Source organism: Caenorhabditis remanei, chromosome X (assembly GCF_010183535.1).
Source record: "Caenorhabditis remanei strain PX506 chromosome X, whole genome shotgun sequence".
Classification (NCBI taxonomy): domain Eukaryota; kingdom Metazoa; phylum Nematoda; class Chromadorea; order Rhabditida; family Rhabditidae; genus Caenorhabditis; species Caenorhabditis remanei.
Window position 1 is genome coordinate 9,230,138 of NC_071333.1, and position 17,248 is coordinate 9,247,385.

Below are 17,248 nucleotides of genomic sequence, written 5' to 3' on the forward strand. Positions count from 1 at the left end.
GTTGATGTGTGATCCAATAAACGTTTTTCCACAGAAAAAACGATTAAATCGATGTAAGATGAGTATAATGTTAGGTTGAAAAAATTTTTTTCGAAATGGAACCAAACACCTAAAAACACATTAACGATAGTATGGTGAAAATAAACTTAAATAGAAAATATCATTGAGAAATCCTGCAAACAAAAATGACGATAGTCAACAGAAAACTTAAGTTGTATTAAGTCCATTAGTTCTACATGTTCTTGTTGTGGTCCACATAGTCCACAAAGTCCACTTGTTGTTTTTGATTGAATAAAACAGTGACGTGTTTTTTGATAAAATTCAACTACATTTTTTTGTGATATGATACTAAATTTACTATTTTGAAAAATTTTGATCTGCGTATGTTGTGATACTTGTCATTAGCTTTTCGAGGCAGAATGATACTTTTTGAATGAATTCATTAGAACATGAGTTGAATCAATTAAACTGAAGTATTTTTTTGTGATTCAGAGTTTTCTGAAACGTAGTTGTCCTGTTTTTTCAATTTTAGTATCATTTCATGTTCTATCCTTGATAATTGTTCGACTTTTCTCCTAATCAAAACCTATTTTTCAGTAGTTTTGCATGCAGAAAATTCAAAGCATCTTAAATTGTTTGGTTTAGTAGTTTTTGCCTAATTATCATTCCAGTATTTGAATAAGCTAAAGTAAACTCGAAGTTGTGGGTCCAGCTTCTAATGAAATCTGAATACTAATCAAAGTTATTTCCACTTTTTATCAAATGCAATGGATTATTTTCTACTTCCAGGATTTTTTGTTTCAAACCAATAAAATTTTTATCACATTTCAGGTCATGATATGAATCAAATAAAATTTGAGCCACGTCATAAATTTCCGGGTTTCAGAAACGCGGAAATGGGTTTCGGCTGGAAGTTGTTTGAACCTAACATAGTTCAAAGAAACGAACTTTAGGAAGAAATGATACCAGTTTTACGGGATGATTTTTTCAGAGAACCAGTGTTTATGATAAGTAGGTATGTCTGCGGTGTTGGTGTGTGGTCTGACATTCAGCATAAGAGCCGAACCGAGAATACGTGTAGAATGTGAATACGGTCAGTTCAGATACAAAACAATGGAATGGCAACCAAACATTTAAAAAAGACTAATGACAACTTTGAATTAGGAAACTTCGTTCAAAAATCTCATCAAAAGGACGACAGACTCACCGTCAATCAATCACCAAAAAACAATTGTCTTCGAACAAATGGTTTATTTTAGAAGAGTTTGTTGATTTTTTTGAAGTAAAACAACTTATTTTCGTTTAACTAATTTCCTAACAAATTTTTGAGAGACCGTCACCTTTTTAAAGGACACTTAAACTGAAATACCCGAGTATGGTCGATACACATCGTGGCAACGTAATTAAAAAAATTAGTATCACAATTTCTATACAGGTTTTGATTGACATTTGTTTGAGTGACACATTGGAAAAATGATTGAACGATAACATGCTCCACTGTGCCTTTTTTTAAACAAGTCACAACGTCTATTCCGTTGTAAATACATCAGATAAGATTGCGTTGCTACAAAAGCAAAGATCCAATCAGTCATGCACGCACAATTTTTTCCCAGTGTCGTTGGTAGGTTTATGAGACGTCGAAACGACCAAAACCAATTTTCCTGATTCCATTTCGTTGCCCTGTCTACTCATTCTAGTACCACTTCACGTATTTTCTCTGGTTGTGGTTTAGTTCCTCCTTTTTGAATATTTTATTTCAATGTTTTTATTTTAATTGTGTGTCTGATACAATAGACCACACACAAAAACCACTATTTCTCATTTTTCACTTCCAGACGGATCATTGCTTCGGTAGAGATGATAAGCGTTCGAAACCGGTTCCCACCGGGATGCAATTGTCTGACAGCACAGAACAAAAATAATGAAGTAAGTAAACGTGACAGTATAGTTCACATAGCTCACAGAGCGTATGGTGTTTACATATTAAAACATGCCATTATAAATATAAAAGGGGCTGAACGTCAACCATGTATTCTTTCTTTTTCATGAACAATTTTCAGAAAGTGTTCCAAAAAGCAAAGAAGAGTCGGAATATGAAAGCTACAGGAGTGATACTGGCAGCAGTGGCCACTGTTGCGATCACTGTCGTTGTGTCCAATTCAGTTCACAAGGCTTACTTTTCTCCTTCGAAATTGGCCGCCAACAGTGAGTGTTTTTTTAAACAAAAAAACAATACTCTATCTGTGATATCTGTTATTAAAAAATTTGGTTTGTCAGACTACATCAACCATTTTAGCATCCGTTGCGTCAGCTGTCCGTGAGCTCATCAATGTTGAAAACATCCGGACAACTTTACATGCTCTTACCAAAAAAGCTCATGTCGCCGGAACTGATAACAATTTACAAGTTGCTGAAATAATTAAAAATCAAATGATCAACCAAGGACTTGAAGGTGTACATTTTAACGAGTACAATGTGTTATTATCTTATCCAAATTGGACTTCTCCAAATCGTGTGGAAATTTTGGATGAAACTGGAAAAGTAGTGCATCAAACATCGGGAAGGAGCATAGCTCTGATAAAGGAAGAGCAAAATGATCCGTTTTCTGAAATTCAATGGCTTGCCTATTCTGCTGCTGGAAATGTAGAAGGAGACATTGTTTATGTGAATAGAGCTACCCCAAAAGACATTGAACATTTGGAATCAATGGGTATTGACTTGAAGGTATTATCTTTTTATTTTAAACCATGTAATTGAGAAGCATCCGATTCAGGACAAGATATTGTTAGCCAGATACAGTTCAAACTTTCGTGGAAACATTGCTCAGATGGCAGTCAGGAAAGGAGCAAAAGGGTGTTTGATATATTCTGATCCAATGCAAGTAGCCAGTCTCGGTACTGGAATAAGTAATATTTCTTTATTCTTCTTCTCACTATAAGTCGATACGATTTCAGATGAAACATATGGCAGAACTGACAAAATGCCACCACATGCAGTTCAAAGAGGAACTGTTCTCATTGGTTTTGGTGACCCACAAACACCTGCATTCCCATCAATTGGTGATCTTTACAAAGAAAAAACAGAGAAAGAGGTATGGTTCCGAAGCTTAATTTTTTTATTCAAAAAACATAACATGTTACTGCAGTTGATAAACGAGAAGAAAATTCCGACTATCCCCATGTTACCAATCCCTTATTCTGAGGCGCAAAAACTATTTGAGAACATGAAAGGAGACGCTGTGATTGCTGACTTTCAAGGTTTGTTGGTAAACAGCCAATAAATATACAATTATAAAACACATTTGTAGGCAAACTGAACGTCACGTATCGTTACGGCCCAGGACTGATAAATAATCAGAAACTCCGAATGATTGTGCACGCAAGAAATGAAGAACGGTCAGTATAGTGTCAGTTGACTGATAACTAGTGGTGTCTGTTTTCAGAAAAATTCAAAACGTCTTGGGTTACCTAAGAGGAAATCAAGAACCGGAGAAGTTTGTTCTCGTCAGTAATCATTATGATGCTTGGACATATGGAGCAGTTGACCCAAACAGTGGAACCACAACTCTTCTCGAAGTTTCCAGAGCATTGAAAGAATATCAGAACAAGACTGGTTGGGTACCAGGTAACTGGAGATTGACTTTTTTTTAAATTGGACACACGAAAGTTTACAGCAAGGTCAATTTTGTTTGCACATTGGGACGCTGAAGAATATGGCTTAATCGGCTCAACTGAGTTCTGCGAGGAATTCCGTACCCAGCTAATGCGAAGGGCTGTAGCTCTTATCAACATGGATTTGATTGGAGGAAATCAAACACTGTATGAATTGCAACGACGTTTCTCATAATGGTTGTTCAACTTTTTACAGACTTGGTCTATCAAATCCCACTGTTGCAAACGTTCTCCGAGAAGCTGCTGCCAGTATAGACCATCCCAATCCATCTGAAGTTGAGAAGGGAAGAATGACGCTGTATGATTCTTGGTGAGTACTATAGCATCAAAAGAAAGTTTACGTGTGTTTATTTGTTTTTATAGGAAGTACTTTGAGCCGTCGAGAAACAATCGATCAACTCATCCATATCAACGAATTCCAGCTGGAGGAAGTGACCATTTGCCATTTTTCGATTATTTGGGTTTGATTCTTGTCTATTAAAATTCGATATACTTCGAATGTTTCAGGAATCCCAATCGTCTTCTTTATCACGTCATCTCTTGACGCCCCACCAACATATCCACTGTATCACACGATATACGAAACACCATACTTGATTGAAAAGATTTTGGATCCACAATTCCAGGTTTTTGATAAAACTTTATTCATTAAAAACATTGAAATTGATTACAGATGCACAAAGCAATTGCTGGAATGTTTATTGAAATGATAGTGAAGTTCACGGAGAGCAAGATTCTTCCATATGAGTAAGTTTGAGTCGAATAGTTCAGTTAAAACTATCATTTCTAGCTTAAAAGAATTGATGGATGACACTTCGTTCGACTACTTGCCAAGAATTCAAGCACACATCAATAAAGCAAAATCTTCTGGAAATGTGACAGAGTACTTAAAACAAGGACAAAAACAATTAGATTTGTTAATTAAAACTGTACAGGTACAACATAAAAACTTTTTACATACAAAACTTTTAAGATTCTCATTGCAGGAATTGTCTGAAATTGTGGTAAGAAGAAATATTTCGAAATTGAGTTCGCTTCCATTTGATGCTCGAGTAAACGAGAACAACCGGTTAATTGAGTAAGTTACAAAACAGATATTCTCTAACAGTAATGGCATTTCAGATTTGAGAAATGTTTTATTAATCCGCATGGAGCCACTGGAAACCCACAAGCGAGGCATCTATTATTCCACCCCAGCCCTGATAACTGGTATGACGGAGATGCCATTTCTCAAGTGCATGATGTCATTACAAAAATTGAAACTTCTCTCGACGAACAGAAGTTAGTGCAGCTTTCAAGACAATTAGCTAAAGAAATTTCCTTAGTCCATCTTGCATTTATTTGTGCCAAGCACTCACTCAACGACTTCTTTACTATGTAATATTGCGGGAAACTCTCTATTGCTATGCTGTAAATGCTTTATTTGAATAATAAAAAATTGAAAATCTAAATTTAGTTAAATAACACGGTTTGACATAACAATAGAAAAGTTGTTGAGGAGGTTATATGAATGTTTCTGTAGACGAGAATTGTTTGACTGCAAATAATTTACCCAAGAAAAAACAGGCAATGTGAGAAGTTGACTTAATTTATGATGACAAAAGAGATTAAATGATGAAAATTTGGAATGAAAACGGATTGAGCAGTATGAAGACTTTTTGGAACATGATTGTTGGCCATGAATAGATTACGGTTTCACAAGTTATTGAATCGTTTGTTGGAATTCTCCAAAAGATTCACTGTTGACTGGAGCTTTTCCTAGAACAGCAAGTTGAGCATCGATCAATTGCATAAATTCTTGAGGCGATGGAACACGTCCCGATTCGATTTTACTCCAGATTTGTTCGTTTCCAAGGTAGACCTCGAAAGCACCGGTCGAGATGAGACTTTGTTCAACGAGGTTGCCGAGCATGAAGAGGAGCATGCAAGAAGACATTTTGTTTCCGTGGGCGTGTTGTAGGAATCCAGGGTAACCATAGCCAAGTCTTTCGAATGGGTTGGATCCGGTCAGTACAATTACAAGAAGAGCCAATTTGATGAAACTGACTGCCTGAAAACGTGGACTTGCATTTCTCAGTATTTTGCCTCTGAACTAAAGCCATACCTGAGCAGCATAGGCCTTCCAGAGAACTGGAGCAAAGTTGGCTCCCTCGACCTCCATATTTGGATACTTTTCCTTGGCGAAAGTTGTGAATTGGTCGAAAGCTTGCTTATATCCGCATGAAACGCTGAAGAATGAGTTAAAAGGTTTTTTCAGAAATTTTCCGAACTAACCAATAGAATACTCTCAATGTTGGAAGGTCCTTGGCATGGTGGACGGCTGTTGGTTTCACAAATGACGATTGTTCACGCACTTCGATATGGTCTTCTTCGGTTCCTTGGCTGCAATTTCAATTGAATGAAAATTATTCAATATTTGTTTTTCAGAGCTTGTTATTTAGTTATTTACGAGAACGATATGTCTCACGTTTGATGTAAGAGAAAGATTCGATTGTTTCTACTTTAATTATCCGATTTCGCAATATGGACGCTATTCCAGAAGAGTATAAAGCATGTTACTTTAAAGCTGCCTACGCAAATGATGATGAAATCCCGTAATTTCACAATGTGCTCACCTGAAGCTGTTTCCTGCGTCTTCATCTCCAAATTCTGCTTCAAAGTCATCTTTCTCATGTGCATGGTCCTCGTTGTGCGGATGTTCTTCAGCTGAAACGTCTAAATATGATAATTACAACTTCTTTTCGCTAGGTAAAACTTACATTTTAGCACATCGCATATTGACATAACAAAGAGAACTCCTATGATGAATACCCCAAACCGCGACATCTGAATTAAGTTATACTTTTCACATGAATATGAATAGTTCACGAAGAAGAAATATATTTGTTTCTGCAGACAACAGACAAATCACATAGTACTTTTTGTTGGAAAATCGAGAAAAAACCTCGGCGGGATGCGCGAGAAAATGATATGACAGAAACACCCTCTCTGCACACAAGCGGACACAGGGTTATTCCAAACGAGCGCACAAACCGAGACCACCCCCGTCGGCAGGCCAGCGATCAATAGTTGACTCGCGCAGCAAGCGCGCCCCATCACCGCACATTCTTTGTGCCCTCCGCACCTCGTACACTCTCTCACACCAACGAACGGTTCACGGTGTGTCTCTTTGGAGGCCAATGAGTCACCTCATATTCGCACACTCCAATAACATTTAATTTGATGTGCACTCCATTTCGCGTTTTTATTGGCACTTTTTTGCCACGTTTATTGGGGGAAACTGTGTTTTTGTTTGTTGAGATGTATATGTTATAAAATGAGGGCCGTTTAATAAGATAGTAAGAGTCAAGAATCTTGTTAGATTCTTCGTTTCCGTGAAGGTCAAACATAGGAAAATCGGTTTCCGAGAAAGTGAACTTTGCAATCGTGCAATCGCAAACCATATCTTCACGGACTTTATATTAGACGTTTTGAAAAGTGATTTTTGTTTTAGTTTGGTTTGTTTTCCCTCGGTTTACAACTTTTTCTTGGAACAATTTATCTTCTCGGTTGGCATTTTGTTTCAAAATAAATCACAACATCTTGGCGTCGCAATGCCAATCTTCTCCAATCCTCATTATTTCTCAAAAGAATCTATCTTCTTCTCTGCTTTTCATTTTCTTCCAAAAAGTTACACCAACAATACGCATCTCACATTTTGCTGGGTGGTGACAAACTAATTGAATCGCATCCGGCTTTTCGTGTTCTCTCACTTCAGAATGAAAAAGAACTTGCCCTTCTCATCCATCGTTTCTTCTCCTCCCTTTCCAACCTAACCCATCCCACCTCAAATACATTAGTTTTATGGGCTTTTACGACAGATATCAATGACTTGGAAAAAGGAGTCACTGTGTGTGTGGACGCCCATTTTTCTCTGTAGACTACCAAACCAGATGTTCTAAATTAACTGAGTGACATTTCACCGCGATGCTCCTCCGGAGACGTCCATTTTCCTTTCTTCGTTTTTCCGTTTGGCTCCGCAATGACTCATCTGCACATGTGTGAGGTCTCTCTTCCTTTACGCTCGAACGTTTTCGTGGTTCGTTCCACATTTCTCCCCTCCTGGTTTTCATTTGATGTTTTTATTTTCCTTTGTTTTAGTTTCTCTTTCCACTCCCTATTCCTTCAGAATGGTCTTCTCTATTTCTCAATATTCAATGTTTCTGTTTCAATGTCCGCCTGAATCCTTGCGTTTACATATTTACTCCTCTCTTTTCTTGTTGGCCTCCGCTTCTGTTATGCATTGTCCTCCCAATTGGCTCGTTGCCACGTTCTATACTAAGGTCTTAGATTTCGCAATGACCCTGATGGTTCAATAGGGTTTGCATGTCGATGCCAACAGCACCTGTTATCGAAATAGTCTCCTATTTTTTTCAACCACTGCCCCATGAGTCACCAATGACACAGCGTTTGTTTCTTCTCCATTTCGTTGTCCTCCGCGCCCTTTCACTCATTTCTCAATTCATTTTTCTAAGTATTCAACAAAATAGTACAAATTTCAGATGTCGTCGCCTTCGCGGCAGATCAAATGCGTCGTGGTTGGTGATGGTACGGTCGGAAAAACATGCATGCTCATTTCCTACACAACCGACTCGTTCCCAGTCACCTATGTACCTACAGTGTGAGTTGGTTACATTTCCCTTTAATCTCTTTGCTTTTTGAGTCATTGTTATAACTGCAAATGTATAACTTTCAGATTTGATAACTACTCGGCGCAAATGAGTCTTGAGGGCAACATCGTAAATTTGGGATTGTGGGATACTGCTGGACAGGAGGATTATGATCGTTTGAGACCACTTTCCTACCCACAAACGGATGTTTTCATTCTCTGCTTTTCGGTCGTCTCTCCCGTCTCGTTCGACAATGTGCAAAGCAAGTGGATTCCGGAAATCCGACAGCATTGTCCAGATGCGCCAGTCATCTTGGTCGGTAAGTAATCGGTTTTTTTTCAATTTTAAGCAGAAATACACTTTAATGTTGAAAACGAGCTGTAACAAGACCCTCGCAGATGAAAAACTGGTACACTGTCGAACTGAAGTGTGGCCAAAATGTTTTTACTAAACTTGATGAAAAAGATTTCCATAAAGACAATTGCAATGGTAATCAAAAAACGAAAAGTATCACAACTTGCTGTTGATACGCTCCTACAACAACTGTTTTCGAGTCGCGAGGTCCAAAACGTCGGTTACAAGATGATCAATTATCAAATATACACTTTAAAAATGGGTTCTATTCAAAAAGTTTCAAAATTGCCGTTCCCAACTGGACCTAGCTTCAAAATCATGACACAAGGTTTGCCGGTGCAACATCACCGAGGTCATTACCAAGCAGTTTTTTGCCCCTTGCGCCTTTGCTGCAGTAAGAGTACTTCCTTTCTACGCAATAGAAAATTACAGACCGTATTCTTAAAAATTTCGAAGAATAATTTTTTTTTCAGGAACCAAGCTTGATCTTCGCGAGGATCCCGAAACGATTCGTACCATGAATGCCGATGGAAAGTTCCCGATATCAAAGACTCAGGGACTCAAGATGGCTCAGAGAATCAAAGCGCTCAAGTACTTGGAGTGTTCTGCATTGACTCAACAGGGACTAACGCAGGTGAATTTTTTAAACTCAAAAATTTCCAGATAGCACTACACTTCGAGAATGCAACATTATCATACGGTGGTTGAAATGTTGGTGCGGACATGATAGAAACACTCTACTGAACAAGTAGCATTTTATATATTTAGAATAATTGATACAAAAAATAATCTGGTTTTAAATGGCGTACAAAACTTTCAACTAACTTTCTTTTTTCAGGTGTTCGAAGACGCCGTCCGCTCAATTCTTCATCCGAAACCCCTCAAGAAGAAAAAGGCGTGCTCCGTCATGTAAACTTCTCACTCCTTCTTTCTTCAACGAGTTCATCAGATTTGTGTCACTTCCAAACATGTAATATATATACAACAATCAATATTGAAACCATTTGTCACCTTTTCCAGTCATTAGCATTTACCTCCAATTGCTGAGCAAACCAAAAATTTCTATTGTATCTACTTTATGCCAACTTATTATATTGCTGATCCTCCATCTGTGAAATGTCTCCCCCTCTTCCAGTCATGTTTTTTATTTGATAATTCTACAAACGGTTTGTAGGAAACGAAATTTATATACGCTTGTTCATTTTTATATTAATCAAATTTATTCTGATAATCAAACCATCTGCACGAGATTGTCATAGCTTCTTATACGAACGTTCGGTCTAATTTCTGGAAAATAAATTTTGATTTTGTAATGAGTACTAGAAATTTATAAACTTCCAAACGGGACTCAATTGGGAAGAGTCTAGTTTTGATTTCTTTTTTTATCAGTAGTCTTTTAGTGTGCCGTAGTGGAACCAATATTCACTTTAGATTTTGATAATGATAACGATATGAAAATGTTCAATCTAATCTTGTTAAAGCAGTTTCTTCCTGCTGAAAGCTAACCGCTCCGAAGCTTACTTGTTTTTTTTCCAGACGGGTTGTTCGTACTTCGAGTCACTTCTAATAATAGGGCCTAGGCCTGAACATCGATCAACCTAAAATCTCAACGTTTTTATGTAGAGTACGTCATCAAGTTCCTTTTCCTTTTCCTTTTAGTACTCTGTTTCTTTTTCACGTTTGGGTACTTGAACCAGTTGGGTTATTTTATTCTTTTCTTCGTCTTTTGTTTCTGGTTCAACAAAAAACAAAACTGCTATTTTGGATCAGTGTTTGGCGTTTTTTGCGAATAGGATTAGGATGCTTTTGAGGTATAAAAAAGAAAAAGAAAAAGATCCGGGAGGTACCGAAAAACGAAATTCTGGGCTTTGCAATATTTATGGCGCAACAACAAACCGCCGCCGACCAATTTTTTCACACGTTCACAATTTCAATTCTCTTGTGAATTTCCATTGGGAATATGGCATATGACATCTGCATACTGGCTTAAGCCCTCTTCTTCTTCCTGCTTGTTTCCTTGTCCTTGGAAGATCATGTTTCCATCGGAAATGCATAGAATCTTTGTGTACACTTGAGAGCAGAATGCGACTGCGTCATGAGCATCGTCAGCTTCTTAATTTGAATAACTCTTGATTGAAGATACTTTCAGCCACAAAAAGAGAACCTAGAAATCGTTTGATCTCCATTGTCATGAAACGAGTGGCGAACGAACTTGTTAGTGTGACCGCCCCCGTCAAGTCGCAGTCACTTTCTGTTTGTTTTCTTTTGGAACAAAAGTTTCGGCATCAAGAGAGTAGGAATAACAATGTCGCGATTCTCGACAGACACTCTAAACCACACAAGACCATAGCAAGCAGTTTCGACTTGATTAGATGTAGTTATGTCTTCTTCCTCGCATCTATTCCATATGTGAGTTCAAAAAGTAGGCAGTAGTAATTGTTGATAACATTATGTGCATTTTTTTTTTCGAATACACTTTAACTTACAGTAGATATAATGTTTTTCAATATTGAAGAAAGATGAAATTAATCAAATTTGTCCGCTCTCGATGAGATGCTGTCCAGATGAAAATTTTTAGGAGCCATATCAAAAGAATACACGAAATTTTTACGATTCCCATATGCCCTTCATTTCCATCCACCCCTCTTTTCTCCGTCTGAATTGAAGTCAAGCATACTTTATTTTTTGGACCTTCACAATTTTTCTCACTTCTTTTGACCATTCATGACTTTTGACCGACTTCTTCAAAGCTCATTATTTTCAATAGATAAAAAGAAACTTCTTATTGAAAGTTGTTGACAATTTTCAATGGTCTCTCTCTCCCCGTCTTGCCGTGAAATAATTTATTTTCCCAATTCAAAATGGTTTTCCGCCCTTTCTTCTTTTTCATGATAAGTGGAAGCCCGAAGAGAGAAGATGATGAGAGCAGGAGAGACGCAGATTGCTAGAACGCGCAAGACGAGGTCTTCCGCTCACCAACTAACTTGGCATTAGCGTCGTCCCGGACTTTCGAGTGTTGCATAAGTAAAGCCTTCCCATTCTGGGTCCTTCCTTTCCCCCTTCCTTTCCATTCCCGCCCGCTGTCCGATCTCACACCAATTCCTTGCTCTTGGTGCAAATGCATCTTCGAATATGCGGAAAGCTTTTCCGAGCAATTTCTTTAGGAATAGAGAACATGCCATTTGTTTTGCCCTTTTTATGAAAATCCGCATGCTCTGACAGCTTGCTATAGTAAATGACATGCAAGACATCCTTCGGAATAGCAAATTACTTCATGTTTGCAAAGAATTTTTTAGAACTTTTTGAATATATAAATCTTTCTTAATAAACACGTTTCACTTTTCTAATCAGAAAGTCTAGAATAATTTATTTGTAGAATGTTTTCAATTCACAAAACGGTCGTCTACTGTGCAAAATCAGCAAATCATAATATTTGCGAAATTCGATGAATCACGATGACTTTCAAAAGTTTCTGTCAATAATATTGTTGCTTTATCGATGGTGTAGTCTTAAAACAGAAGTTTGAGAATTTAGAAAACCAAACAAAATTGGTTTTAAAAAAATGGAGAGTAAAATAAAAAGTTTTTACCAAATAACTTTAGTAGCAGTTTTCTTATTGTAACTTAACTTTGTAAACTTTGTAAATATTTGTGAAATATTTAGAATTACCTAGTATTACCCGTCTTCTATCACACCATTTCCATGGTGAGTGTCATTAACGATTACGTAGCAGGTTCTGCTATCTAAGAGCACATGCCACTCATATAGTAAACTTCTCCTATCATTCAGAAAAAACTTTCCATGTTAATTAGTATTTTACTCGATTAGATACCCATTTTTCAATACACTCATTAACCAACTCTCGTTGTAAGAAGAGCGTTTCCTTTATTCTCTTAGTTTCTGTCGAATTATAGATTCTGAAGCGACAAAAGAGAATACGTCGTGTTCTTGAAGAATTCATTGGTACTCAAAACTCGAAGTTCAGAGAAGTGTCGGTTCTTATTCCGTCACGTCTTAACTTTCTTCATCGCAAATGCGTGTCCCAATACTTTTCTCTCTTCTTTTTTCGTTTTTTTTCCAGCTGTCCATGTGAATGTGAGCAAAAACATGTCCTCGCGCATTTGGAAGCTCACTCTCGCGCCTACTTGTATCTTCGACTCCGCCTTTTCTTTTATTTTCGCGTCTTCTTTTTTTCGTTCTTTTATTTTTTGCTCCTCCATACGACTCCCCACCTTCTCACTTTCTTTTTCGAGTTTGTTCGTTTCTGATATAAAAGGGCATAATGCAAACATTTCGCACTTTGCCCGCTCTCATTGTTGCGTCTCCACTTTCCCTATCAACTTGTTACGATAACAATGACCACTTGTCGGAGAGGTAGCTAGTGTGCGAGATGATGAGGGAAATCAAACATTCGAAAAACTAGCGGAAAAAGGTTAAGATCCGTAAAGCCTCAAGTGACTCTGCACTAACTTTTGGGTTGATCGAAAATTTCGATTCTTCGTAAAGAAAATCGTGATAGATCAACGATAAACATGAGTCATAGAAAATGATTACTAACACTGTTCAAAACTTAGCAAAAAAAATGTTTATCTAGTGAAAACAGATAAATATTTTTGATTATTTATATCATAAAAAGAAAAATGCTATTGAAGTTCATACTACAAGTGAATGACTCAAAAACGTTCAAATTTGAAATAGCACATTTAAAACTTTAGGAATGCCAGTTTCAAAAAAACGTGTATTGAATTTCAATTTTTCCAATCAAGCGGCCCACTCATTCCCACAACGAAAAAAAACGCACTTCGTCTCTTCTTGATCATTTGTGTGATTTTTCGCCTTCTCCTCATATTTTTGACCCAGGTGCTCAACTCGTGCTTCGGACATTTTCAATGTTCAACATGATTGGATTACGTCAGCTAATCACATGAGATACTCTTTGACCTATTCACCCAACTAGTCGACAAAACCCGTCCAATTTAAAAAAAAACATAACTTTTTTCGCGCCAGTTTTTTTCTAACTGTGATTAATCGAATGGAATCCAACCGAAACGGAATTTGTTGAAAATTTGTTTGTTGACAGAATCAACCAAACTTTGATTTTTAACGTCGTAGAATTGAGATCCAATCATAAATTGAGAATCAGTGAACAATTGGATGAGCAAAGTAGGAATCATTGGGCATTAGGGAAAACGTAAGAAGGGAACCAAAATAAGGAAAAGAAGTAACCCTCATTCCTTTCAAAATGCATCGTCTCTTTCTCTCTTGTTTTTGTGGCTAATTCGGTCCACTCTCTCCTCATTCCCCTCTTTCTCCTGTCTTGTTTCCTCTCTTGTTCAGCTTGGACCTCACTCTTCTTCTTCTCTTTTCATGCCTCGTTAACACGATATCACTAACCAACCAACGCAACGAGAAAAAGAATATCAGCTGAATAACAACAAACTATATAGTTCGACTTGTCTCCTCGCTGTGGTGGCCCTCTAGCTCCTCCTCTTCGACTTTTCGCTCTTGTTCCGCCTTTAGTTCCTCCTGTCGATTACACCAGGTTACACCTTGGCCTCTTTATTGTTAAACTGGAGTTTCCAGGTGTTTTTCCATCTGTCATAAATGACACATTCATGAATGAAACATTTTTCATTCCGTCTTCTGTTTCTTCCGAACCAAACATTCATCAGGTACGAATTCCCTGTTTTTCTCCACAGTGTTGTTTTTTTCCCCCTTCCTCTCGATCTAACTATTCGAAAAATGCTGTCGTAGAATTTATTCTTACCCTAACCCTATCCGGTCTGCTGACCAGTTTTCCGAGAGACTTGTTGATGATAATGTTTATTTTCTGTTCTTATCAGACCTGTCGTTCAGCTTTTGATTGCAGTGATAAGAAATATATGTTGCGATTTTGAAAATTAGTCTCGAGCAATCTAGAAATGCTTTCAAATAACTTCCACGATGAAAAATTCGAACATTTGAAGTACGAAACAAGGCTGAATAAGGCAAGTTGAGCTGAAATTTATTGTGATGCTTTTTGAGTTAAATCCATTGATCATCTTATTTGGGTTTCGACATGAAAACACATTTTGAATGTCTCATGTGATCTTTAGAAAAACTTTTAAAGCGCATAACACTCTAATGAGCATCAACTGGGAATTAGGGAGTAATGACTCAGATTTGGAATTCCAAGCTAGAAAAAAACTAGGAAGTCAAGCGAGTTGATAAAATTTCTCACGTCATTTATTTAGTTCGTTAGACAGGTGCATTTCATACTCGCCCCGCCCTCAGTCAGTTCGAATAAATTTAAGCATAAAACTTCAAGAGTTTTTCTATTGTATATCTGCTTTTTTATAAATGATCTTTAACATCGTAATCTGAAATTAGCTTACTGACAAACATTTGCTCCGAACATTCCAGAGACCATTTGATGCATTCTGAGTCTTTCATCTCTAACCATAAAACAATAATATAGAAAACACTTTCATATTTTCTTGTCTTTCCTCCTCATTTCCTCCCGCCTTGCCTCTATCAACAATAACAACAGTATTAACTATTCTTTATTCCATCAATATTGGTTATATTCTCAGAATGCAAAGGTGATGTACGACGTCATTTGGGAACTTGCCATTGGTGGCATTGACAGCTCGATTCAAGGCAATGGTGGTGAAGAATGTATGAGTGTAAGTCATAGAGAAAAACAAAAACAAAATTTTATTATTTTTATTTTAGTATCTTCCATCATGGCAAAGATTTTTGGAGTCAATTGTCTTCATCCCACTCTCATTCTGGGCAGCCTATATGTCGATTCCACTAGATTGCTCATTCACACTACCAGTAAAAAACGTGTCCAGATATGTGATACTCACAGTATATAGTCTCATTTTTGGTGCTGAGCTCGCCTACAAAATGATTTCCAGGTGAGACTCATATCAGTGTATTTTTGTCTCATTTTCTCGATAAGAGTTATCAACAATTAGTCAGGTTTCATTTTTCTTCGAAATTTGAAACAACACCCAAGTTTCAAAAAGGAAATAATGCTTTAGAGATCCTTTCTCATTAGTAGAGTGCACGGATAGAGAAGTTCTTATGCATATCATTTTATTATTCACATGAATAAATTTCAAAAGTTTATTTTTTCAGAACAGGAATATTTCTACTCAATCCTTGTCACGTCACAACTACAATGCAGTTAATGTTACTCACCATGGAAGGGACTTCTAAGTAAGTGCTCTTTTTCCCTGCAGCAACAAAAAATGCATCTGTCTTCTCAAAATTCCATTTCCCTTTGCTCTTCTCGCTGTGTAATCAAATTTTTTCAGAAAAGCCTGTTTCCTTTTCCGATTGATGCTCTATTTTATGCCCGGTGCTTGGTTCGCGTTAGCATTTCCAATCCTGAACACAAGAAATGTAAGAAAAGAAACGATTCGGGTTTTTATGGTTTCAATTCATTCTTTTTTTCAGTTGCCTGGAGAGGTGTTCATCTACTATGCTCAGCATATTGCAATTCTTGTAGTACCAGTGTATCTCATGTATATACAAGGGGCTTTCGAACCGGAAAAACCGTACGATTTCGGATGGACCGTTTTTGGGATCTCACTCTTCTCACTTTATCATTTTGTCATCCTTCAATTCGGAGCAATGGTGAGTCAAGTCTATTAAAAACTTATGATAATTAGTTTCATTCTCAGATCACCCGTGTCAATCTTAACAATATCATGTGTCCTGCTGTTTCTGACCCATTCCAATCGCGTGCTTACCGAATAATAGCGGTTGGCCATCAGTGCATCCTCATTCCAATTCTCTCAAAGACATACTCGGCTATGTCGCTTGCCACTGTGGATTTCTACAAAACTGTGTGTGAAACCGCAACGGCCCCATCGTCGAGGAAACTATGCGAGCGGAGTGTTGACGATACAATCTGTTTGAAACCAGCAAAATTAAAACTTTAAATTCTAGTCATAGAAAAAGAAGTTAACATAATTAATTTTTCCCTTTACTGTATTTTGTTTTTATTTCCGCAACTTGGACCACAACTTCATTATTTTCCTTTGTCTGTGATATAAATTTATTTGTTTTGATAATAGGCTTCTCTTCTTCTTTTTCAATAAAATAAACATTCTGCTTGTTTTTGCAATTACGCGTGGGAGGAGGATACACTGCCAGCAACTAATTCAATTTCAGATCGCGCCGTCGGACACCCAAAGAAACGAAACGAACTTTGTCATCGGGATATATTCTATAGTCTCTCGATCAGTCTAACACTTTTATCACGTCGCAATCTTTGCTTTTGTTAGTTTTCCTGCTGACAAGTGTTGTCAGTAATAAATTTGATCTGTTTCCAATTTATTCTAGCGGCAGTGAAGCGTCGCGCGTAGTGAACTGCAAACTCGCACGGGGGAGCAGTATAAACTCGAGCCGATAAAGTTGAAAAACGAGACGATAATGTTAGCGAGTCCGGAGAGGAACATACATAAGCCATCAAGTCGACATGTGTGTAACACTGGAATGAGTGAAAGCCTCTGACTCCTCAGCAGTGCAAAGAAGAAGAAGTCATCTCACTTTTCGAGGATGTCTCCTATCCCAGTAGGT

At 37.4% G+C, this 17,248-nt stretch overlaps 4 protein-coding genes across 4 annotated transcripts; 3 read left to right on the forward strand and 1 right to left on the reverse strand.

The window, feature by feature from the left end:
- Positions 1-1,857: 1,857 nt before the first annotated feature.
- Positions 1,858-5,052, forward strand: GCK72_023802 (uncharacterized protein; the record flags this gene model as incomplete). Its single annotated transcript, XM_003109706.2, has 16 exons — positions 1,858-1,926; positions 2,061-2,205; positions 2,297-2,724; positions 2,774-2,906; positions 2,955-3,091; positions 3,146-3,257; positions 3,308-3,395; positions 3,443-3,624; positions 3,674-3,818; positions 3,868-3,981; positions 4,035-4,132; positions 4,179-4,297; positions 4,345-4,418; positions 4,462-4,606; positions 4,658-4,749; positions 4,794-5,052. 16 exons carry the CDS (start codon positions 1,858-1,860, stop codon positions 5,050-5,052), a joined length of 2,340 nt encoding a protein of 779 aa, XP_003109754.2.
- A 321-nt stretch (positions 5,053-5,373) lies between these two features.
- Positions 5,374-6,497, reverse strand: GCK72_023803 (uncharacterized protein; the record flags this gene model as incomplete). Its single annotated transcript, XM_053735562.1, has 5 exons — positions 5,374-5,721; positions 5,776-5,899; positions 5,946-6,053; positions 6,287-6,386; positions 6,431-6,497. 5 exons carry the CDS (start codon positions 6,495-6,497, stop codon positions 5,374-5,376), a joined length of 747 nt encoding a protein of 248 aa, XP_053579128.1.
- Positions 6,498-7,948: 1,451 nt separating this feature from the next.
- GCK72_023804 (uncharacterized protein) lies at positions 7,949-9,587 on the forward strand (the record flags this gene model as incomplete). Its single annotated transcript, XM_003109724.2, has 5 exons — positions 7,949-7,993; positions 8,213-8,331; positions 8,407-8,639; positions 9,148-9,308; positions 9,513-9,587. 5 exons carry the CDS (start codon positions 7,949-7,951, stop codon positions 9,585-9,587), a joined length of 633 nt encoding a protein of 210 aa, XP_003109772.2.
- Positions 9,588-15,258: 5,671 nt separating this feature from the next.
- GCK72_023805 (uncharacterized protein) lies at positions 15,259-16,608 on the forward strand (the record flags this gene model as incomplete). Its single annotated transcript, XM_053735563.1, has 6 exons — positions 15,259-15,339; positions 15,389-15,576; positions 15,800-15,880; positions 15,979-16,066; positions 16,121-16,300; positions 16,348-16,608. 6 exons carry the CDS (start codon positions 15,259-15,261, stop codon positions 16,606-16,608), a joined length of 879 nt encoding a protein of 292 aa, XP_053579129.1.
- Between the last annotated feature and the right edge of the window lie 640 nt (positions 16,609-17,248).